Here is a 23,460-nt window from a genome sequence, read left to right as displayed (position 1 = left end):
GTAACGATATTCCATGTAATAAAGGAAAACACACTTGAACTTAGGGGAAAGAAAAACTCTAATCAACCCAGAAGTCTGTATTCTGCAAAAGTATTCATTCAGGAATGAAAACAAAAGTAAGACATTCTCAGATGAAAGAGAAATAAGAGAAAGTCCAGGAAATCTCATTTAAAGAAATGATTAAGTTAAAGCAGCATAGTGCCAGAAGGAAACTAAGATCAGGAGTGAAGGAAGAGCAGCAGAAATAGTAAATGTCTACATAATTATAAAAGACTATTTCCTCCCCCTAAGGTCTTTAAATTATATTTGAGTATTGAAAGCAAATGGTACGCATTGTCTAGTGGGGTTTTTTTGCCTAGTTTTATTTCTCTCCAGCCTGAGGAGCATCCTCTACGATTTCTTGCCATGTGACTCCCCTGGTGACATATTTTCCCAACCTTCATTTATCTGGAAATATCTTTATTTCACCTTTATTTTTAGCAATATTTGTGTTGGGTATAAAATTCCAGAATGATTTTTTTTTTTATTCTGGCATTCTAAAGGATGTCATTCTAATGTCCTCTGAACTTCATTGTTTCTGATGAAATTTCAGCTGTTCTTTTTATTCTTATTCTCCAGTATATAATATGTCTTTCTTCCCCTGAATAATTTTTGCCCTTTGGAAAAAAATTGTGGTTAAAATAGACATAACATAAAATGCACCTTCTTAACCATTTTTTTAAATACTTTTTTTTAGGGGGAAAGTAATTAGGTTTACTCATTTATTTATTATTAGAGGAGGTACTGGGGATTGAACCCAGGACCTTGTGCATGCTAAGCGTGCCCTCTACCGCTTCAGCTCTACCCTCCCCTCCTTAACCATTTTTAAGTGTTCAGCAGTGTTAAGTGCTTTCACATTGCTGTGCGACTAATCTCCAGGACCCTCTTCATCTCTCAAAATTTAAACTCTCCACCCTTAAACAGCTCCGCATTTCACCTTCCCCATAGCCCCTGACAATCTTCATTCTACTTTTTATCTGTGTGAATTTGGCTTCTCCAAGTGGAATCATATTGTACTTATCTTTTTGTAACTGGCTTATTTCCCTTAGCATAAGGCCCTCAAGGTTCATCTGTGTTGTAGCATGTGTCAGAATTTCCTTCCTTTTTAAGGAGGAATAAATATTTCATTACATAGATTTTCCACATTTGGTTTATCTACTCATCCATTGGTAGACATGTGGGTTGCTTCTGCCTTTTGGCTTAATAATGTTGTGTTACAATGCTGCTGTGAACATGGATTTATAAATACCCTTCAAGATTTCTTTCAATAATTTGGGGTATATACCTCCAAGTGGAATTGCTGGATCATATGGTAATTCTATTGTCATTTTTTGGAAGAATTTCCGTACTGTTTTCCATAGTGGTCACACCATTTTACAACAGTACACAAGGGTTCAGATTTCTCTACATCCTCTCAACACTTCTCTGTCTTTTTGATAGTAGGCATCCTAATGGACTCCATTAAGAGAACAAAATGGCAACCCACCAAATGTGAGAAAATATCCAAAACATATATCTGAGAAAGGATTTATTTCTAGAATACCTAAAGAACCACTACAACTCAAGAAGACAAACAACCAAATTTTTTTAATAGGCAAAAGATCTGAACAGACATTTCACAAAAAAAAAGATAAAAGAATGCCAGTAAGCACATGAAAAGATGTTGAAGCATCAGGGAAAGGCAAATTAAAACCTCAGGGAGATTTTGCTTAATCTCCACTAAAATGGCTAAAATAAAAAAGACTGACTATGCCAAGTGTTGGCAAGTATGTGGACGGGCTTTAATCATGCACTGCTTCTGACATTCACATTACATCCTAGGTTCTCTGGAAAAAAGGAGTAACGCTATACAGTTTACAGAGCACGTTTACATTAGTTATTGCGTTTGGTCTCCAAAGTAGTCTTATAGGCTCACTTTTGAGTAGAGACTGAGAGAGAACCTGCTCAGTCGTCTCTGCCGGGCAGAGACGTAAGTATCCTGCTCAGATTACTGTGTGCAGTCATACTTACTGAGGCTAATACCAGCCTTCTACCTGGCCCTTTTTACATTTATGAGGGAACTGGATAGTTACAGAGATAAAACCACGAGTTTTTTAGTATTGCTTTTACTACTACAGAAGTAGCCACTATTATTTCTTCAAGTACTAGATAATATGTGTTCTGGTTAAAAAGACTTCAGTTCTCAAAATCCAGCTTTTCTTTTGAGCTAAAATGAGTAACAATTCAGAATATTAAGTATTGCTAATGAAAGGAGTTTTGAACTGACACTGTCAAGACAAGCAGAATCCTTTTAGTTTTTGAAAACAAATTAGTTTCACTGGATTTATTTTTGCCCTCGAGCCTTTGGGGGCCTCATTCCAGATTCTAGCCACTCTCTGTCTTCTTATTTCAAGGAGGCTCTTAAACCTATAACAGGCGATATGTTGTGGTGAGTCATGCGCCCTGAAAAGCCCTAATTCTGATGAGGGTTGGGGGAAGTGAAATTTCAAGTGACAAAATTCCAGAATGACCCTGCAGTAGTATTCTACAGAAAGATGGTGGATAAAAAGTAAAATAAGAAATGTCAGTGGGGAACTTACCTGTGATCGTTTCTAAGGCTCATTCTCCTGGTGGCTTTGATTGACCAAAGGCAGAATATACCTAGTTCATTAGTTTCACTTAGTTTCACATACACAGCTTTTCTCTGTAACCACAGGGAGAAGGCAGGCTCGCTGCTGCAGCCAGAAGGGTTTGAGATGCAAAGACAATCTCACCTCTTAGAAATTGTGGGTCAGAATTTTCTGAGTTTTCTTCCCTCACAGGGAAGATCCATTTGGAATGAGTCAGTCGCAGATGGATGGTCTAAATGACCTCTTATATTGCCAGTGACAGGTACAGAACTATAAATGGTGGCCAGTTTACTTTCAAGCATTTATTATGTGAGGTTTCCTTACATGGGTGCATAGCTGTTAAAAATCAAACTGGGCCCTTCATCGTTAAGGTACTTGGAGTCTCTTAGAGTGGAAACAAGAGAAATCGTGGTGTTGTGTGTCACATAACATGTGACAATGTGCAAAAGAGCAAGTGCGAGATAAAGTGACTGGGGAAACCAGGAAATCATTCCTAAAAGCCAGAAGAGCGGCTTGGGGTTGCTATTAAGTAAGACCAAAGCATATGCAAGAGGCGGTGTGATGGCCCGGCCCACCAGTAGCCTCTGGAGCAGCTGGGGGCCAGGGCTGGGAAGGAAAAGCTAATGGCTCCAGGGGGGTGTTTTCTCCCCAAACCTCTCTGCCCCCAGGGAGCTCCCCTGTACACTTGTGTTTGAATATCTTCTTGCACTCTCTCTGCCATTTACTGTTTCTCCCGTCTGATGTGAGGGTAATACCTCTCTCTCAGAACTGTCAAGAGAAGTAAGAGCTCATCACACGTGGTGTGCCTGGCACAGCGCTGTGCTCGTTTTATGAGGCCTCTGTCAGCCCAGAGCCCTGGAAGAGAAGCCTTTCTCCAAATCCACTGCTTGCAGACATCTGTCCCAGGAAGGCAGCTCAGCGCACGGTGGTGGCACAGGCCTAGGAAAGGTTTAGGTGAACGTGGTGAAGGTCGCAGGACCTCTTGAGTGCTCAGAAGCCCCCCCTCCCCCTCCTTGATTCTTGCGCAGAGAGAGTGCACTGGAGCAGGGAGTCCAGAGACCTGGGTGCTGGAATCAGTTCTGCCTCCATCCTAGGATGTACCTTTGGGCAGGTTTGTTTCCCCTGTTCACCTCCATGCACCTGATTCTTGAAGCAGTGATCCGTCCCCCTCAACATGTGTCAGCACCCCTACTGCATGCTGGGGGCTATGCCAGGGGACAGGACGTGATCCCCGGCCTTCTGGGAGCACAGGATCTGGTGGGAGTGGGAAGACACGGACCCAGATAACTTTCACACAAGACAGACAGAGTAAGGAGAGTGTTATGATGAAAGCACAGAGTCCTGTGGGCGCAAAGGAGGAGAGTGAGTCAAGTGAAAAGGAGGTCCTTTGTGGAGCAAAAAGGCTTCTTTGGCACTTTGTGTAAGACTTTGATGCATCAAGGAGACATTCTAGAGAAAACCCTGCAAGCCTAGGGCTGGAGCTTAGAGAGTGTGGTTAGGGATGAGTGAGTAGTTCTGTGAGCTGGAAAGGAGATGCTCGGGTGCAGGGGTTGGGACATAAGCTGGTGTGTTCTGAAGGGGAACGGTTTCAAACTGCTAATCCAAAGGGTTCAGGCCAAGCTCAGGAGAGGGGATAGCAGCACCAACACTTTTCCTTATTTGTTTGTTTGTTTATACATTCATTTGCTTATTCATTCAACAAACACGTATTCACTGTTTACTATGTGACAAGCACTCATCTGGCTGCTGCTGAGAGGAAAATGAATAAGATAGAGTTTCTTTCCTCAAGGAACTCACAGTCTGGTGGAGGATACAGGTAACAGTGGTACGTAACACAGATAACTGTTGCTACCTGCTCCAGGAACGGAGTTGACCCAGTGATTGGTTGTGCTGGGAAGGAGAGGATGTAAGAAAGAGCTTCGAAAGGTGTGCCATCTGAGCAGAGTATGAGCTTGCCAGACTGGAGGAAGAAGCCTTCCAGAGAGCAAAGGCCCAGAGGCCTGACTGTCTGGGGCATACTGGGAACACTGGGAAGCTGACTGAGTAGATCATAGAGTGGGAAGGGGAACTAGGGAGAAGAGACTGGAAAAATGAGTTGGAGCTGGAATATGGCTTGGTCCTAACGGCGCTGAGACAGTATTGAAAATGACTAAGCCGGGAAGGGAGAAGTGTAAATGTGCCTAGGACAGAGGGGAGGTCCTGGGCAGATGGTGGCGAGACTCGGTATTAGCCCTTTCGTTAACGCACAAGGAGAATCAGGAGGACCTGAACTGGGGTGGACCCGATAGGTTATTGATGGGGTTACTGAGGGAGAAATCCTAAGGTAACTCCTGGGTTTCGGCTTGAGCGGCTGGTGCCTTTCCCCACACAGGAGTCAGGAGGAAGATGATGAGGTCATTCTCGAATATGGAGAGGCCAAACAGGATACCTGCGGTGCTCCCCACCCCTGCACCAGCTTAGTATCCTTCAAGCGCCCCCATTCCCATCAGGCCTGGCCCCGCCCCTCCACTGTCGTCTCCCAGCTGTACCTCCTCAAATGCTCGCTCCAGCCGGAGCAGCTGGCAGTTCCTTCAGCTTGCCAGATTGTGTCCCACTTCTGCGTGCCTCTAACCGGAACACCTTTCCCCTTCTCTTGCCTTTTGCCTGGCCAGTTGCCAGCGTCACTCAGAGGTGACATCTTTGAAGAAGCCTCCCCTGACACTCTGTACCATGGTCCCCAGGGAGGGTCGGTATAAATCTGTCAGCAGCCACTTACTAACCCACTTGATTGTAAGATTTGCACGCCTGTCACCTCCTCCACCACTGTGCCCCTTCCCCGCTTCCCCCTAGGGCAGGAGCCTTCTCTGTATCCATTGTGTCTGGCCCAGATGGAAAGTAGGGCGTCTGTTTTTTAAATAAACAAATCTAGATGGGAACATCCAACAGAGAGTCGGGAAGCCCAAAAGACAAAATGCAAGGCACCAAAGACAAACAGATATGAACAATGTGAACACCTGTGTCCACCATTGGCTCCCCTGTCCTCTGCTCCAGGCACTCTGTTATCTAGAGGCTAGATGTTTAATGACCTTGGCCATGGCTGCTGGCTTGGCTGTATGTGTGGAATGCAGTAGAAAGGGAGAGAGGATACGGAGAGCAAGGTCGGAAGGCCACTGAAGGCTTGGGGGCTGACATGGAACTCCCAGGCTTCAAGGATACAAGTGTACCTAGGAGAGAGCCTGGCTTAGACACCTGTTTCCCTTCCTCTTTCTAAACTGGTGGGCCTTATTTTCTATCACCATCTGGTGGCCACATCCACAAATAACAAGCTCCCCATGAGCTGAAAGACCTTGTAAACGCAGAAGTTCCATGACCGGCCCCAGAGGGCTAAGAGCTGCCCAGCTCCCCACCCCCGCCCTCAACCCCTTAGAGACAGCCTGCGAATTTGTACGTATGTGACATTTGCTTTATTCTGGTGAGAAGAGCCAAGAGTTTTGTTGTTGTTTTTGTTTTATTGAGTTATAGTCAGTTTACAATGTTGTGTCTGTTTCCAGCGCAGAGCACAGTTTTTCAGTTATACGTGAACATACATATACTCACTGTTGCGTTCTTTGTCACTGTGAGCTACCACAAGGTCTTGTACATATTTCCCTGTGCTACACAGTATAATCTTGTTGATCTGTTCTGCATATGCCTGTCAGTATCCACCTTTTCAAACTCCCAGCCTGTCCCTTCCCACCCCCCCCCCCCCCCCCCCCCCCCGGGAGAGCCAAGCGTTTTTTTATCAGATTGTTAAAGAGACACATAGTCTCCCGAAGGCGGAGGCCGAGAGTTGCTGCTGTGAAGGGTGGGCTAGAGCAGCGATTCCTCTTCTCCCCGCCACAGAACCCTGTGAAGAATCGTAACGTGAGAGAGAGACCAGCAGACCTGGATCTCTACCTGCTCAGAAGCCTACCTTCCAGTCTCCCAGGGCGTGAACACAGATTCCGGGCTGAAAACCCCACTAATACAGCCGGAGGGTTATGTGTTTCAGAACCAGACGGACCCTCGTGAGCCGCCGAGACCCACCAGGCCCCATCTCGGGGAGGGGGGTGCCTGGCGAAGCCCACCGGCAGTGACAGAACTAGCACAGATCCCTTTACCTCAAGGTCTTTCTACTTTTCAATCTTATGTCCCCAAAACCTAAATTTTTAAAAAGTAATCATCAAAACTTTTTCTGTCCTGCATATAGTTCCCAAACATGAAAACATTTTTCCTGTCGAATTTTAGTCTTCTGAAAAGAGAAATTTCCTCCCTCTAAATGCCTCTCAACAAACCATAGTACATGATGGAAAAATAAGTCTATAGCTTACATTTGAATAGTTCTTTATGACTTAGAACATGGACATGCGTCAGCTGACATGTTTTACAGTTGGAGAACCGAGACTCAGATAAAATGACTCGCCTGCTATTTTCTGGTCCCAGCTGAAGGGTTCTTCCCACCGTCTCAGCCTTTGTATACAAGTGTGTGTGTTCTGTGGTGTGCAAAGCAATGAACAGTGGGCAGTGTAACCCGCTTGTTGATATCTGTTGAAGGAGGTAAAACCAACGTCCGCAAATCACAGCCATCTGGGGAAGGGGTGGGGGATAAAGGCTAATACTGATTGAACACCAGTATATTAGAAGCATGAGAGTGCAATTTCTAAACAAACAACCTTCAAGGTACGAATTTAGTCACCATTTTTGCAGATGCATTAACTAACGCTCAGAAAGAAAACGTGCTTTGCCCAGAAAACCTCTGGCCTGCCAGCCTCCTCAGCCTGTGTGCTCCACACCCCTCGCTGCACAAGGTTTGAACATGCCCACTTGCCTCCCAGTGGGCAGTCCTGGCCTCCTCTAACCCCGATCCTCCCTTCTTTCTCTCTCTTAGGAGTGCCAGCTTCTCTCAGGGCACCAGGGCCTCGTTTCTCATGAGGAGTGACACAGCCGTGCAGAAACTTGCCCAGGGCAATGGACACTGTGTCAATGGGGTCAGCGGTCAAGTCCATGGCTTCTACAGCCTTCCCAAGCCGAGCCGGCACAATACGGAATTCAGAGACAGCACCTACGACCTCCCCCGGAGCCTGGCCTCCCATGGCCACACCAAGGGCAGCCTCACGGGCTCTGAGACAGATAACGAGGATGTGTATACCTTCAAGATGCCCAGCAACACCCTGTGCCGTGAGTTTGGGGACCTCCTGGTGGACAATATGGACGTTCCGGCCACCCCACTCTCAGCCTACCAGATCCCTAGAACGTTCACGCTGGACAAGAACCACAATGCCATGGCAGTGGCCACTCCTGGGGACTCAGCCATAGCTCCCCCGCCCCGGCCCCCCAAGCCAAGCCAAGCTGAGACACCTCGATGGGGCAGCCCTCAGCAGAGACCTCCAGCCGGGGAAAGCAGCAGATCAGTCTCTGCCGCTGCAACCATCCCCAGACGCAACACCCTTCCAGCCATGGACAACAGCCGACTTCACCGAGGTCAGTGTAAGCCCTTGCCGAGGCTGGGGAGAGGGGGGGCAGGCAGCCCAGGGCTTCTCAGTAGTGCACTTAAGGTCCCCCCGGTCACTGATGCTCACAAGTTAAAGCATCTTCTACTCAGAACTTTCCCAGTTGGCCCTCCAGCACTGGAGGCCCTTAGTACAACACCACCATGGCAAGAGGGTAGCAGACTCTGCCTGAGAGAAGTTCCTGTTCCACTAAGGAGAGAGAACATTCTTGATTAACCACAACACAACATATTATGGGTTTGGAGGTTCAAGTTATAATCTTTTATTAATTTATAAATCAAACCGAAGATTTCAAAAATAAATTTAGAAGCCTAGTCCAAACTGGAGCCAAACCTATGTGGACCAACAGACTAGTAAAATTAGTCCTACAAAATATTTTCTAAGCCACATTCAAATCTCTTTGGTTAAAGTCTGAAATTCTATCTGAAGTGTTTAAATTCTGTCGTCACTTATTTTCCACTGAGTAGTACAACTCTGCATATAACCTCCTGTTTGATGAAAAGGAGTAACATTGATTCCTTTCATTCTGCATCTTGCTTTATAGCTTCCGAAGCGTGTTCTTACCCGTCCTATTGTTTAAGACATGCAGTAGCCCCGAGAGTTTCAGGGGACAAAGCCTCGCTGTCTTTATGTCACACGAGGCACAGGTGGGACTTGGACCCAGGGTACTCTTTGCAGACTTCAGCTCATCACCTATTTGATCAGTCACTCTGTGCTGTGGAACTGAGAGGATGGAGACATGTAAAACATGTCCCTGCCCTTCAGAGAGCTCACGTCCAGCTGGGGAAATAAAACCAACGTGTATAAATTAGTCACACGTCCTTGTTACTATAGTATCTGTGTGAGTGATAGCTGCCCCAAGTGGGACAGGTGACAAGGGCCCTAGGAGTTAAAGGAAAGGCAGCAGTAGGCTGGGAGAGGTTCTCTGTAGAGGCTAACACTGGAGCATCAGTAAGACCCTGAGCAACACTGGTGAGGGGGTGGGGAAGTGTTGGCACGAGGATCAACTCTGAGTGTCTGTGGATCTTCCATCCTCTGTCGTAGCTTCTTCCTGCGAATCCTACGACTACCCCCAGCGTGGTGGAGACAGTGCAGGCCGCTCTGCCGAGTCCACGAGTGAGGCAGTCAGCGCCTTCCTGGTGAGTGGGGTGTAGCTAGGGGTCCTCAGGCCAGCTCAGGTGGGTTAACGGTCACACCCACAGGACTAAAAACACAGCCTGAAAGAGTGAGGGCTTCTCCCTCTTAGCATCCTGCCTAGCTTCCTGCCTCCGTTCAGAACCTGGGTTGTTTTTGGAAAGTAAGATGCAGGGATCCTGGTCTGGAAGAAATTGCACTTAAGTGCACCTGACTTACAAGGCTCATCACTGTGGGTATGCAGGAGGGTCTAGACTGCAGAGGACCCAGGCTCTGGGGCAGTGGATCGCAGCAGCAGCCTGGCCCATGAGGTCTCACCTAGAGGAGGATGCAGTGTAGGGTGGTGCTCAGAGTCAGGCTCTGTGGCTGAATTACGGTTTTAAGTGCCGGATTCCAGGCTGCCCTCTGGACTGGGCTGATCACTGTTCTCCGGGGTGTCCAGCCCCAGCTAAGCTAACTAGGGCCTGGAAAAACTGAAAGTCAGGTACCTGAGGCAAAGGCAGCTTATAGTTGTATGTCTGGACAGACAGGGCAGGAGTGGAAGGGAGGCTCCGGCCGCGGTGGCTGCGTCACACAGCTCTGTGGCAGCACCGCCTGCAGCCTGGCGGTCACACTGAAAGCTGAGCTGTGGAAGCACACCTGGCCATACCTCACCTGCCGGGGCCAAGGCTTCTCTCACGCTCCTTGCCCTGCTCAGGTCCTGAGGTGCTGACCTGCCCATCATGAGTCTGAACTTGAAGGGAGGGCAGATCCCGAACTAAACCCATGCAGTGCATGGCTGATGCTGTCCTCTGAGGCATCTAGAAAGCCTCGTGGGTATTTTATACGAAAAATTTACCATAGATTTATACATAAACCCCAAAGGAGTACGGTGCTTGTTTCTTCCCGTCTCCTCCTCTGCCGTCGTAGTCGGTTTTCCCAGGGTCTGCCGTGTAGCTTCACAGGGCAGCTAACTCAGGCATGACTTTTCTTGCCTTGGGTACAACTTCACCCCCTTCTGGTTTCCTTTCACTAGTAACGACTGCATTTCTTTTCGCTCTTAGCCAGGGAAAACAGTCGTGGGCCGATCAGATAGCACCAATTCTGAGGACAACTACGTGCCCATGAATCCAGGCTCCTCCACCCTGCTGGCCATGGAGCGAGCAGGTGATAATTCCCAGAGTGCCTACATCCCCATGAGCCCAGGGCCCCATCACTTTGACCCGCTCGGCTACCCATCTACAGCCCTGTCTATGCACCGCGGCTCCAGCCGAGGGAGTGAGATCCAGCCACCTCCTGTCAACCGCAACCTCAAACCTGACCGGAAAGGTAGGTCCACTCTTTCCCTGGTCCATCTTGGACAATGTTCAGGGATTATTTGCATTCATTTAGGGATCAAGGGGATCCTGAAATTTTCTTGCAAGGAGGTGACAGCCTGAACCATCCCAAACTCACACACACACACGCACTCCAAGTTCAGCCCAGTGGTCTGGCACCCTAGGGACTGGCTGCAGGAATCAGGACAGGACAAATTCAGGTTCCAGTTCTGCCCCCTGCTAACATGTGACTGTAAAGAAATCCTTCTGTCTCTGAGCCTTCTTTCTTCTCATCTCTCAAATGGGAAGTATAGAACTTGACCTCCCAGAGATGTTGAAGGATGTAGGTAATAGATCTAAAAGTGCTTCATAGTGTATAATGCAATTCAGGGATGAGGGATTGTATCCGGCCTGGGCCTGCGCAAGGCGGGACGGACAGAGCAGCCTAGTAGGAGGTAACAGCAGCGAAGAGACCGCGGGCCAGGCCTTCAGACCAGGTGGGTGTGGGCTGGGAGCCTCATCTAGCACTGCCAGGTACGTGGCTTTGAGTAAATCATGTACATTCTCTGAACCCCCGTTTTCTTCTCTGTGGAATGGGGACAGTAATGCCTGCCTTCTGGGTTTGCTTAGGAGAAATCCAGAGAACAATCTGTTGTCAGAGGCCATGTCCCCATTTTAAGATTCTGAAAGTATGATTACCATAGCTTACAGTGCAAAGGATATGTAATTTGAAGACGTGATCCACATGGGCAGAGATCACAGAACCTTGCTGAGTCTGTGTCCACATGGAAAGATGTATAGATACATCTGTATGGATCTGTGTGTTATGTGTAAGTGTTTGTATGTCTGGCATTGTCATCGTGGGTGATGACTCGACTTTCTGTTCCTGCTGCAGCAAAGCCAACACCACTTGACCTGAGAAATAACACCGTCATTGATGAGCTCCCCTTCAAGTCACCCGTCACCAAGTCTTGGTCTCGGGCCATGTGAGTGTCTATTTGTAGTTGGAACGGGGCCATCGGGCTGGTGAATGCAACAAGTCACTGTCCCTGCCCTGTATCAGATCTTAATCTGATCTCAGAGAGCAGGGGTGTGAGGGCCAGGGCCCAGCGGGAGGCTGGATGTGCCCCAGGGTTTACTGTCTTTTCTCCACAGCCACTCCTTCAACCCCGGCTCCTCCCAATACTGCCGCCCCATCTCCACCCAGAGCATCACCAGCACGGACTCGGGAGACAGCGAGGAGAACTATGTCCCTATGGTGAGTCCTCTGGGGTCTGCAGTAATGACTGCCACCAAGGTCCCTTGGAGCCCACCTCTCACTCCCCTACTTGCCAGCTTGCTAACTCCCCCCAAGCCCTGGGGCACCCACATGATTTGTGATTTGCTACGGCAAAGCTGCCTTGAGCACTGTGGGGTCGTTATCAGAGGCAAAGAAGATGTGGTCCCTACCTCAAGGAGGCCACTGCCTTAAGGGGCAGAGGGCCTGCTGCGAGGATGTACCCATAGGAAGGGTGACTAGGACTTCAGGAAAGTGCCAGACAAGTCGGTCCTGCTGCCTCGATGAGACAAGACCCTGAAGCCACTGAGGAGCCTGGGGCTGGGGCCCTCTGTTGAGAGCCCTGAGGAGCAGGGGCTGGAGGGAGCAGGCGGCTGCCCCGATCTAGACCACGGGTGGGAGCTCCAGGGAAGATCTGGTGCAACAGAAGCCTCTCCAAGGTCCAACTATAAAGGACACGTGCTCCCTTCTTAGGAGCAAGTGAGGGCAGGTCTGTCAGCTCACCAGCTGTGCAGCTGTAGGCAAGTCACTTTACTTCTCTGAACCACGGGTTTATCTTCGTTTTAAAAAGTAAGAATAGTAATAACACTTGCATCCCAGGGTTGCTGTGAGGGTGTAAATGAGAAGCCCCGGCACAGTGCGTGACACAGTAGGCCCTCGGTGAGCCAGCTGCTCTTACTCCCAGAGTAATCTGTTTGTTTCCTAAACAGATTTTCTCTCCTTTGTGACAGCAAAATCCAGTGTCTGCATCTCCCATTCCCAGTGGCACCAACAGTCCAGCCCCTAAGAAGAGCACGGGCAGCGTGGATTATCTGGCCCTGGACTTCCAGCCGAGCTCCCCAAGCCCCCACCGCAAGGTGCCTGGGGTGGGATGGGTGGGGGGGTCCATCAGAGCTCTCAGGGAGGCGTCCTGGAGGCCAGGGGCCTCCAGGGCTGACCGGTGGCTCGCAGTCCCTCACAGCACACAGGCACTCCGAGTCTATAGGACCTCATCAGTCAGTCCATCCCCCTTGTGCAGATGGGCAAATGAATGCACACACAAGACGTGGCCTGCTTGAGGCACCACGTGAATCCATGACAGAGCCCAGACTCGGGGATCCTGTGTCCTGAGTAGTTCTTTGAGAACTCCTGGTCTAGGTGCAGCCTGCAGAAGGGCTCTGGCCTGGGAAAGTCCCCCCTCACGAACGAAGCACACTTAGCTGCCCAATCGAGAGAGCAGGGTGGGGCGCTCAGCCCCAGCGCGGTTCCCCCCACAGGATGGCTGTGCGTGCTCACCACAGGCCCCACAAAGCCATCTGACCAGTGCTCTTTGGCACCCGACAACTTCCTTCCTCTGGACAAGTGGCTACGGGGAGGTGGGTGGAGGCAGAGATGAAGGCCTGGAAAGGGCCTGGGTCCTCCCAGGAGCTGGGAAATCAGAAGGGCTGTTCCATCAGACAGGCGGGATGATGCAGTTTGGAGTGGAGGCTTTAAAGGCCACTTTCAGGAAACAAAAAAAGGCCTGTCAGAGTGGCAGGCAGAGGCCCACCGCCTCCCCCCAGCTCACTGCTAACTCACAGCCCCTTTACTTTCCCGCTCTGCCCCTCAGCCATCCACGTCATCCGTCACTTCTGACGAGAAGGTAGACTACGTTCAAGTGGACAAGGAGAAGACCCAGGCCCTGCAGAACACCATGCAGGAGTGGACGGACGTGCGGCAGTCCTCGGAGCCTTCCAAGGGTGCCAAGCTGTGACGCTGGGGCCATGGCGCCCAGGGAGGGGCCAGGAGGCAGCGTCTCCAGAGCTGATGCCTCCCCGTCCTTCTCCCCTTTCTCCTTGCCCACGGCCCCCTCCCGCCCACCACCTCTCCACTCTGGCCTTCAAAGCACTTGACATCAGGGACCCTGACCCCTTCCCCTGGGAGGTGAGGGCCCGATTGAGGAACCTCCTCTGCCTACTCGGGGCCCACCTTTGATTTTTATCTGTCATGGCCATGCCTCGCCCCACTTTAGTTAGAGCTGTTGCCACAAAGCATCCTTCAGCCTCTTCCTGCCCTTAGACCTGAATATCTACCACACCTCCGGCCTTTGTCCCTCCAGCTACTTACTGGACTACTTCTCCTGGGAGAAGCCATGTCATCGTGCAGATCCAGGGAGCCAAGGACCAGTGGACCAAAGTGGACATGGACTTCGTCATCCAGTCTCTTTTGGCAGGGGAGAGGCAAGACCACCAGAAGATGAAGGGGTCAAGAAGGAAGATCAGAGTTGGTCTTGACAAAAGAATGAGACCCCCCCCCACCCAGACAGAGGCAGTGGATACCTGCAGTGGGCCCCACGTCCAGACCAAGTGGCAGTGCAGCCATGGCGGGTGGGAGAGGCAGAAGGATGAGGGTAAGAGGAAGGGAAGCCTGATGATGGGCAACCCAGAACAAGGAGCGGGGCTCAGAGCCCAGGAGCTGGGGTGCAAGGACACTGCGGGGCTGGGACCCCAGAACTGTGGAGCTACAGTCCCTCTCTGCAGGGCTGGGACATAGTGCAGTCCTCACCCCACCCCAAGGCCCCACGCTACTGAGGGCCACGCGGACAAGGCTTGGACTATGCTGGGTGGTGCAGTGCGTGAGCACCGGCACAGTGAGGGGAGGCCGATGGAACGCACTGTGGGAACGCAGAGCAGTGTGCAGGGTGGGGGATGTGGAAGGGAGGGGCCGCCCTGGGGCAGGAACAGGCTGGGCGGGGGCAATGCGGTGCAGGAGGCACAGGTAACTGATGGGAGAGGAGGTAGGGGTGCAGGGTGGGGCAGAAAGAGGTGGCACGATATGTCGTCAGTGACAGGCGTGGTGACAGGCGAGGACAGTCCCCAGGGTTGATGAGCAGGGGGGAGCAGAGCCTAGCGGCCGGTGTGTGAGAGTGGCCGGGCCTCTCTGCCTGTGGCTTGAAAGGCCAACAGCTCAGCATCTCTCCACCCGCCTTTGCCAGGGACAGGAGGAGGGGTGTCCCCCCAGGCTCTCTCTCCTGTCTGGGGAGGGGGACTCTTACGTCAATGTCCTTGGCCAAGTTTTCAAGAGTTTCAGGGGCAACTGGGCAGATGTTTCATCCTACCCTGGGGTGAACTGACCGTCCTCGTCTACTGCGTGGACGTGGCTACTGCTTACCTTCTAGGTCCTGTGAGTGTGCACACGTGAACCCTCTCACCAGCCCCGTGGCATGACCTGACTCCATCCTGGCTGGGGGAGAGGTTCTCAAGCGTAGCCCCTCTCTTCCTCCTATTAATTCAGATCAATTCAATAAGCATTCATTAATGGCTGCTGTGGCCAGGTCTGCGCTAGGCACTGAGGACACAGGGTTTAATCAGACTTTGTCCCTGAATTGGGAAAAAAAGACAAGGACACAAGACATTGGTAATGGCTGTGAGAGACTTAAAATGCTGATCACATGCAGAGAAAGCAGGGTTACTTCCCAGGAGGTTGGTGCTGGGGGGGTGGATGAGGGGTGGAGATCAGGGAAGGTGGTTTCTAGGAATGGGGGTGCCTCACAGGGGCCTTAGGAGAAGATGGGTCAGATTTTTAGGAGGGCAAGATCAGAGTCCAGTGGAAAAAGATGGACAGAGGGGCTTGGAGAACTTTGTGCTTTAGGAACAAAAGACCTTTGGGTGTATGGGCTCAGCAGTGAGGGCCACACCTCTGTGTTCTCACAGGTGGGCCCAGGTATTGAAACCCTGTTGACTGTCAGGTGCCCTAGTAATGGCAGCATTTTCTGAACGTGCCATGGTGTGAATGAAACTGGGAGGAGTTTTGCGAGGCAAACGTATTGAAATCTAACCTCCAAGGAGACCTCCCCTCCAGTTCTTGGTTCCTATAACCCCCAAGCCCTCAGGGTGGCGTTGGGGGTAGAGACGGAAAGAAGCACACGAGAAGAGGAAACTGGCCTGCTGAAAACAGAGACTGGCTCACAAACCCAAACGACCATGTGTCTGGTGTGGACCTGCCGGCTCAGTGTAAAAAACTGGTCCCTCAGCCTGCCGGAGTCCACCTCTGCCTCACAAGGACTGAGACCCCAGGATGCAGATGCCTTGTCAGCCAGCATGGCTCCCTCAGGCCTCCTCCTGCCCAGGGCTCCGCAGAGAGGGCGCTATCCTCAGCCCCTGCCAGCTGCACCGCTGTAAGGTTAAAGAAGGGCGAGCAGGAGCAGTGGGGAAGGAGGGGGTTGTGTTTCCTTCCCGCCTTGGTGAGATGAATGAGATGGGCCCACACCCAGAACACTGACCCAGTCCCTTCTCTGGATTGATTTCCATGATTTCTACATTTGAAACCATTCAAATATGCCCCATTCCTAGGACAGAAGCACAACCATTCTTAAGTAATTTACCTCCCACAGGGCTAAGGTCTCAGCCCCAAGGTGTGGTCATGGCCAGCCCCCCTCCACCCACACCCTGCAGAGCACAGGGCCCCTCTCTGGTCCTGCAAAATGTAGGGGAAGGCAGCTGAGCGCGGGCTCCAGAGCCCCCTTCTGGAACGCACCGCACTATGTGCTGAGGTCCCACTGGAGAGTTGGGCTGTCATGTGATACTGGGTGGTGTGTGTTCCTGTGTGTTGGTTACGTGTGTCTTGAAATTTAGAATCATTTCGCACATAATCGTCGCTTTGTCGGGAAGAGAGTGGGCTAGAAGCAGCCAATCTTAGGTTTCTGGCCCTGTCACCATTTAAAATTGACATGTAATTTTTCAAATCACTGTTGGTGCCTAATCACTTAAGTTATTAATTTATTCTGTTTTCTTTTTAAAAAAATTTGTAACACGTATTTATCCTGTGAGTAAGTCTGGGGGTGGGGGGGGGGGACATGTGTTCTCATGTGGGTCCTGTTTTTTTGCTGTGGTGACACATGGTACAGGCCTGGAGCTTGCAGGACCCTTTTTACTGTGGTGTTGGAGCTGGACAACAATAAAGTCCATCAGAAGCAACCAGAGAGGGCCACTGACTCCGCCTCGTCCGGAGGGGCTGCGGGGCGGAGGCTGGCACACGACACACACCCTTGACTGATTACCGTCCTCTCACAGTCCCAAGACGGCTACGTGCCAGTCTGCTCCACTTCCCTTTTAACAGAGAATAATTGGGTACCTTCCTTGGCTGAGAACAAGAGTCAATCCTCCTTACCTCGGAGTCTGTATTCCTGATGTGTGAAACGGAAACTGTAGCAACCTCTGCCAACTCATCTTTCTTAGAAGGCACGCTGGCCCAGAGATGAATCCTGAGTGTGACTCAGTCTCTGACAGGCTGTCGGCCCACTTCCGCTTGTTCCAAGGTCTTAAAGGTCTAAGACATTGTGCCAAAACTCAACTCCACCTCCAAGAATGGGTGGAACCTGGGGGCTGCCTCCTGCTTTCCTGAGCCCACCCCCGAACCCCCTCTAGGTTCTCAGCGAGGAGGAAGGAGAAATGTGGTACCTCCCACAGGGCTACAGCTGTTTCTGGGTGGCCCAGCATTCCTGGGGTGAGAAGGGGCTCCAGCCCCACCCGACAGGTGAGTCCCTTAACACAGCCGTGCCCCCGCCGCCCTCCTGCTTCCCAGGATCGTGAGCATTCTTTCCTCCCTCTGCCAGGGCCTGCATCTGGGCATGTCCCCACCACCAGGCTTCACCTTTGATTTACACACCACTTCAGTGCAGGGTGCTCTTACCTCCCCGGTGCAGCGCACACGTCAACAGTGCAGGGGTATCCCCTCCTTACTCCCCAGAGAGAGCAAGGAACCGACGTAGAGCTGACATCACAGCCACTAAGGCAGGAAGAACAACAGCTTTAAAGGCTTCAGAGAACCTGTTTTTATTCCTGTCTGAGACCCTGGGTCCCCTCTCTCCATTTAGAAGGGGTACAGCAGTGTGAGGGCACAAGGAGGTCAACTTCACTCACCAGCCCGCCCCACTACCCACTAATGACCACCTGCTGAGGTGCTGAGCCAGCCAGCTTCCCTCGGGACAGGCGTCATCGTGAGAAACACAAACACGCTTGCAGTAAAATAAGGACTCTCTCTCCTAACCAGAATGGGGATGCGAATGGTGGCATCTCAGGCACTGAGGCGGGAGAGGGGTTAAGAGGCCGTCTCCCCTCTCCGCATTGCTGCTTGGGTGTCGGGGGGGGGGGGGGAGTCTCTGATCCTGTGCCAGCTGCTTCCCACCTACGCTCCTCAAAAAAGTACAGTGTGGCCACCCATGAGCATTGCCTCAAACCCCCTCAGAGAAACAAGGCGGCGGCCAGAGGTGGTGACACGCAGCCCCCTTCTTTGTGCCAGGGCTTGGGTCCTGCTCTGCTTTTTGTACGACAGAGAAACAAGATTGTCTGAAAGGAGCTGGAAGGGAAGTGCTACTTGATGGCGAGACACTAGAGCTGTGAAGCTCGGCCCTGTCGGGGGGCCTGCAGGGAACAGGCCCACAGAGTGTCCATCTAAGCTGCTTCAAGCTGACCAGGACACCTGGGTGTCACTCACCTAAGGCCCAGTTTAAGGGGTTTGGGTCTCACCTCTGTATCTGAGTCTCCGAGTGCCCTTCAGGCTGAGGCCGGTGTCCCAGAAGCCCCCTCACCACCTTTCTTGTCCTTGGACAGGTCTACCTTCAGGACTGGACCGGCCTCCACAGCCTCCTTCAGACCCCGCCTGGCAGAGCACTCCGGCCCAGGTCCTGGGCCCCCACCCTGCTCCCAGAAGGAAGGGGTTCAGGACACCCCCGCCACCCAAGGTTGGCTGTGAGGCCACAAGTGCGAGCAGGCTGGGGGAGGAGGGTTCATGTTAGAAGACCAGTCTGTGGAAGTCGCCACCAGTGCCACCTGCAGGGCTGCAGCCCCCGGGAGGGCCTTCATCCTCATCCTTGTCATCGTCAAAGCCCCTCCTCCAGTGCGGAGATGCAGGGAGTGCAGAGATGTAGGCGGCCCTGCTCCGTGCCTCCTTCTCCTGCTCCTGGAAACAAAGATGGGGCAGGAAGCTTAAAATTAAGGCTGTGAAGCCAGAGTCCTCCCTTCACTCTCCAAATGCCACCCTACACAGTACTTCAAAGAGTCTCCTGGGGTCCCCACGGCCAGGCACAGAGGAGCCACAGCTTTTGCCCTGGAGGCCCTCCAGCCCAGTGGGAGGACAAGTGGAATGGACCCATATCCAGCCTGTATCTAGGTTTCAAAATCATTCTTTCTCCTCTCCCTAATAAAAACTCATTTATACTAGACTGGCTGACAAGGGCCTGATGTGGCACCAGGACGCAGGAGGTCCAGAGCCCACCAACTGGGACCTCTCTGCAGGCTTCCTGACTCTAATGTCCAGCTCACTGCCTCTCAAAGCACAAGGAACAGACTGCCAGCTAGAGAGCTCTTCTTCCTACTGAACAGAGGTGGGCCATGGAGACTCCTTACCACCAGCCCCTGCCCTACCTGGGCAGAAATGTAAAAGCAGCCCCAATGTCCCCACCCAGGTCCACCTTCCCCATAGAAACTGCTGACTCAGGCAGTGCTGCCCACGGGTCCTGTGACTACACCAGCTGTTGGGGACAGCACCCTTCAAGTTGGTCAGGGCCCTACTGTTTCACTTGCTAAGTATTTTCATACCACCCTTGACTCTAAAGAGTCAAAGGCACAGTGAGAAGGTCACTGGGTAGGACAGTGCCCCAAGATCCTCTCCACCCACTCACATTGAGCGAGGCCTCACTCACAGAGCACCACCACTTCTCCAGCACACTTAACGACAACTTAATAAAGAACTGATCACTCCTACTGTCTGTTCCTCTAAAACACGGGGTTACCCTTTATCTGGCCCACCCACTTCTCCCAGAACTAAGTGATAGATAAATGGATCAAAGGAAAAAGAAAGAGACTCAGAGAGGAGCAGTAACTTGTCTGGGCAGGTGGGTGTGCTGGGGAGCCCCTCCGCCCAGTGATCCGATGGAAGGTCCCAGCCGGTCTGCTCACCTGCAGGTAAAGGATGTTGTCTTTAGAAATGGCTTCCATCAAGTCTTTGTGGAGGGTTGGCTCTGCCCGGGTGCGGGGGGAGCCAGGTTCAGCCTCAGGCCCCTCCTCAGACCCCTCCCCGGGCCGCTGCCGGTAGAAGAGCACATACGCCGTGTCCTTGGGGAAGAAGGAGGTGACGTTGCTGACAGACTCAAAAGAGGAGAAGGACACCCGCGTATCGTTGAACAGGTACCACTGGTTGTCGGGCTCGGGCCTGTCGGCGGCTCCCAGGCTCAGGGTCTGGCGGGCGGTGCCCTCACGGGCGTAGCAGTAGTAGTGGCCGCTCTCTGAGGACACGCCGGAGTGCACCACGACGCTGCAGAGGTCGTAGGCCTGGCCCCGGCCCCCGGCCAGCGGCAGGCGCAGCAGCAGCGGGATGGACACGTCGTCCAGGATCTTGCGGCGCCGCATGGTGCGCAGGTCGAAGGAGAAGCGCAGCAGCGTGAGGATGAGGTAGCGTGGCCCCTGGCTCAGCTCCACCACCTTCTCCGCGTCCTGCAGCGAGGCGCACGACTCGCAGTGGTAGCGGTTCTCTGCCGTCAGCCTCTCAGGGGACAGGAAGTAGTTGACCAGGTCCAGGACGGAGCGGGAGCCCTCGCTAGCGGGGGCAGTGGCATCCTTGCGGGTCCCTGGGCCGGGGTTGCCTGCTTCCTTCTTCTCGGCCTCCGCTTCCGCCTCCTTCTCCTTCCCCTCGGCCTCCGCTTCCGCCTCCTTCTCCTTCCCCTCGGCCTCCGCTTCCGCCTCCTTCTCTTTCCCCTCGGCGTCCGCCTCCTGCTCCTTCCCCTCCGCCTCCAGCTCCTTCCTCTCCACCCCTGTGTCCTTCCCCTCTGCCTCCGTCTCCTTCTCCATTTCCTTCTTCTCTTCCTCCACTTTCTCGTCCCCCTTTTCCTTCTCTTCCTCTTCCTCCCTGGTCCTTTCTTCCTCCTCCGCCTCCTCCTCCCTCTCCACCTTCTCCTCCAGATTGCTCTGTCCCTCGGGCCCCTGGGGGCCCAGGCTTTCAATGTCCAGGACGGCGGGGGGGACGTCCCCTGTGATGCAGTGTTTCCTCTGCCTCTGAGGACCCGTCCTGCTTGGCACCTGGGCTCGGGATGGCGGAGGGAGGTCCCGGGCGCCGATGTCCTCTGCAGGGAGCATCACTGAGCCCACGCGGCGTCGGCGGCAGCGGTCGGGCGGGGGAAAGGCGAGAGAGAGGTCCGTGAATGCCTCCTCCCTGGAGGAGACGTTGAGGCAGCGGAGACAACGAATCCGAGTCACAATCTTGCCCCCAAACATCTTCTCCACAGAGGTTGAACTCGGGCCAGGGGGGTCCTCAGGTGGGGAGGGAGAGCTGGACTGCTTGAGCTTTTGGCAGATCCTTGTCCCGGTCTTCTCCTCTTCGTGCAGCCTGGAGCAAGGAACAAAGAGCCATCTGTACAGGTCCGTTTCCAGTTCCCTGGCCTGACCCAGGCCACCTACCTTACCCATCTGGCCACAAGTTTACACACACACAGGAGAAGGCATGGGGAACATACACCCACTTGTGTAAGGTGACATCCATGCACGTGCACTCACATGCCAGGAGCACAGACCACATACCAACTGGCAAAAGGCACACAAACCTACCTCAAAAAGATGTGCCATATCTATGTGCATGTACTCCCAAAGCAGTAATGAAAACACACACACGAGCACACTCAGGCAAGCATAGCACAGTGTGTATACCCACACTTACCCCTCCCAGGTCACACTTCACATCAGCATCTCCAAAACCTCCTGCACACTCACCCCCACACTCATGGCACCCATCTTCTCCAAGCCTTTGACAGGTGCAGTACTGTGCAGCACCCCTGTTTCCAGGAAGAGACAACGCAGCCCAGGGGGACAGGGCTTTCCCACAAGCACACTCTTCAGGCCAGAGCCCCCATGCAGAGCCGGGTCTGGCCTCCCTTACCGATCCAGCAGGTACTTCAGGTACTCTGAGCAGTCCTGCTGGGTTCCAGGGCTGAACCAGGGTGTCCAGGATGCAGACAGGAAGTTCTCTGGAGAAATGGCAGGCCGCTAGGACCAAGTGGGAGAAAGGCAAGGTCAGGAGTAGGTGGCCACTCACCAACCAGCTCCACAGTGCGCTAGGCCTGAGGGTCCCCCCTAGGGACTCTCTGCCCTGAACTCCCAGCCTCCTCATTAAATCCTCCCCCTTCCCCTTCCGAGTTGTCCTTGGCCCATTCCCACCAAGTCCATGCAGCCTGTGAGCAAGGCACTGGGTTCATGGAGGTGAACAATCCTCCAGGAATCTGCTCTTCCCCGACACACTTCATATTTCTCTCCAGGCCCTTATTAGTTGCCATTCCCTCTGCCTGAAACAGCTTTCTCCCCCATCAAAGGTTTAGCTAGAGTCCAAGTCCCAAAAGCAGTGTCACCTGTCCTATGAGGTCTTCCCAATGGCCCCCTCCCCCATATCATCATCAACCTCTCCCCGCCTTGCACGACATGACAGGCGCATGTCCGTCTGCTCAGGCACCACAGTTGCTCTCTGCAGGTCCACCTTCCCCACCAGACCATGAGCTCCACGAAGGCTGGGCTGTAGCTGACTCACCTCTGTGCTCCCGCACAGGGCCGGGCACGAGGCCTGGCCAAGGGCTTTAGGTTCCACAAGGGCAGTGACAGTGAAAAAAACAAACACAGCCCTCAGGGTGCCCAGCCATGTAAGTGCTCAAAAGTGACAGCAGACACACAAAGCCACACCTTATGCAACAGACTGAATCAATGATGGGAGACATGGGAGCAGAACAGTACCAAGGGGCTCAAGAAGGCACCCTCTCCTGCCCGGTAAGGGGGCTGAATCGACCCCATGGGCTTCTGCCATGAATCCCTGCCAGCGCGAACTGGGGCCCAAAGGCTTGCATGAGGAAGAGGGGGCTCACAGCCCAGTGCAGGCAAGTCCTAGGGAAGGGGAGGTGTCAGACCGGGGCCGCCTCTCCAGCACGCCTCCACTCCCCCTGCGCTCACCTGGCTGTGCTCCAGGAAGGCGAAGAGCCACTGCAGTTTGGTCATCAAGGGCTGCGAGTTGTTCTCAGTCAAACGGAGCACACAATGTCTGAAGCTTCAAAACAGAGCAGGAGCACCCAGAGTAAGCCAAGGGCACCCAAGGAGCTTCTACTCGCCCACACCACGGCAACCCAGGGCCTCCAGGCTACAGCAGGACAGACACTTGTAGCTCAGGTCGGGGCCAGAGAGGAGGAACAGGTGAAGAACTCAGCTTGGACAAAGAGGTGACCCCTGCAGTCCCTTCCAGGTCTGACAGCCCATGACTTCAAGATTCGAAGATATGAGTGTCCTAAGGTGTTATGGTCCCAGGGTTCTAAAGCTGGAACTCTGACATGCTCCAGAGTCCACGCCAGTATCACCAGCCACTCACAACCTTCTCCCTGCTTCCCAGGGAAATGGCGTTTAGACCCTTTCAGAGCAGCAGGCTCTGCTCCAACCGTGACCTTCCAACTCCACTCTTACAGCCTTTTCTCAGAGCCCCTGTCACTGAATTGTTCCCTCTGCCTTCAAATGAGGGAGTCAGGGGTCAATGTGAGGAATATGCTTGAAAAAGAGGACACTGTGGGGACAGACTGGCTTTGTGACACGGTCTGACCTATGGGAGACAGGCAAGAGCCCCTC

At 52.7% G+C, this 23,460-nt stretch overlaps 2 protein-coding genes across 4 annotated transcripts in view; one reads left to right on the top strand and one right to left on the bottom strand.

Annotated features, from left to right (window-relative positions):
- The window catches only part of GAB2 (GRB2 associated binding protein 2), a 150,029-nt gene extending 133,230 nt beyond the window's left edge, over window positions 1-16,799 (top strand). For 2 of the 3 annotated variants that reach the window (XM_032488743.1, XM_032488744.1), the window contains exons 4-10: window positions 7,534-8,126; window positions 9,200-9,294; window positions 10,333-10,597; window positions 11,480-11,570; window positions 11,740-11,842; window positions 12,592-12,717; window positions 13,449-16,799. In XM_032488743.1, the coding sequence (XP_032344634.1) occupies window positions 7,534-8,126; window positions 9,200-9,294; window positions 10,333-10,597; window positions 11,480-11,570; window positions 11,740-11,842; window positions 12,592-12,717; window positions 13,449-13,592 (1,417 nt within the window). In that variant the 3' untranslated portion in view covers window positions 13,593-16,799. Of the gene's footprint in view, window positions 1-7,533; window positions 8,127-9,199; window positions 9,295-10,332; window positions 10,598-11,479; window positions 11,571-11,739; window positions 11,843-12,570; window positions 12,718-13,448 lie in introns of those variants that run through there. The other variant, XM_032488745.1, reaches the window with a different exon arrangement.
- An 837-nt stretch (window positions 16,800-17,636) lies between these two features.
- USP35 (ubiquitin specific peptidase 35) overlaps window positions 17,637-23,460 on the bottom strand; it is a 44,537-nt gene continuing 38,713 nt past the window's right edge. Inside the window, exons 8-12 of the mRNA XM_032488746.1 lie at window positions 22,801-22,894; window positions 21,746-21,852; window positions 20,686-21,199; window positions 19,777-20,559; window positions 17,637-18,778 (exon numbers count right to left, since the gene is read on the bottom strand). Coding sequence (XP_032344637.1) covers window positions 18,611-18,778; window positions 19,777-20,559; window positions 20,686-21,199; window positions 21,746-21,852; window positions 22,801-22,894 — 1,666 coding nt within the window. The 3' untranslated portion in view covers window positions 17,637-18,610. The remainder of the gene's footprint in view (window positions 18,779-19,776; window positions 20,560-20,685; window positions 21,200-21,745; window positions 21,853-22,800; window positions 22,895-23,460) is intronic.

The sequence above is a fragment of the Camelus ferus genome, chromosome 10, assembly GCF_009834535.1.
Source record: "Camelus ferus isolate YT-003-E chromosome 10, BCGSAC_Cfer_1.0, whole genome shotgun sequence".
NCBI classification, from domain to species: domain Eukaryota; kingdom Metazoa; phylum Chordata; class Mammalia; order Artiodactyla; family Camelidae; genus Camelus; species Camelus ferus.
Note: the sequence above shows the minus strand (reverse complement) of the source record. Positions and strands in the feature narration are given on the sequence as shown.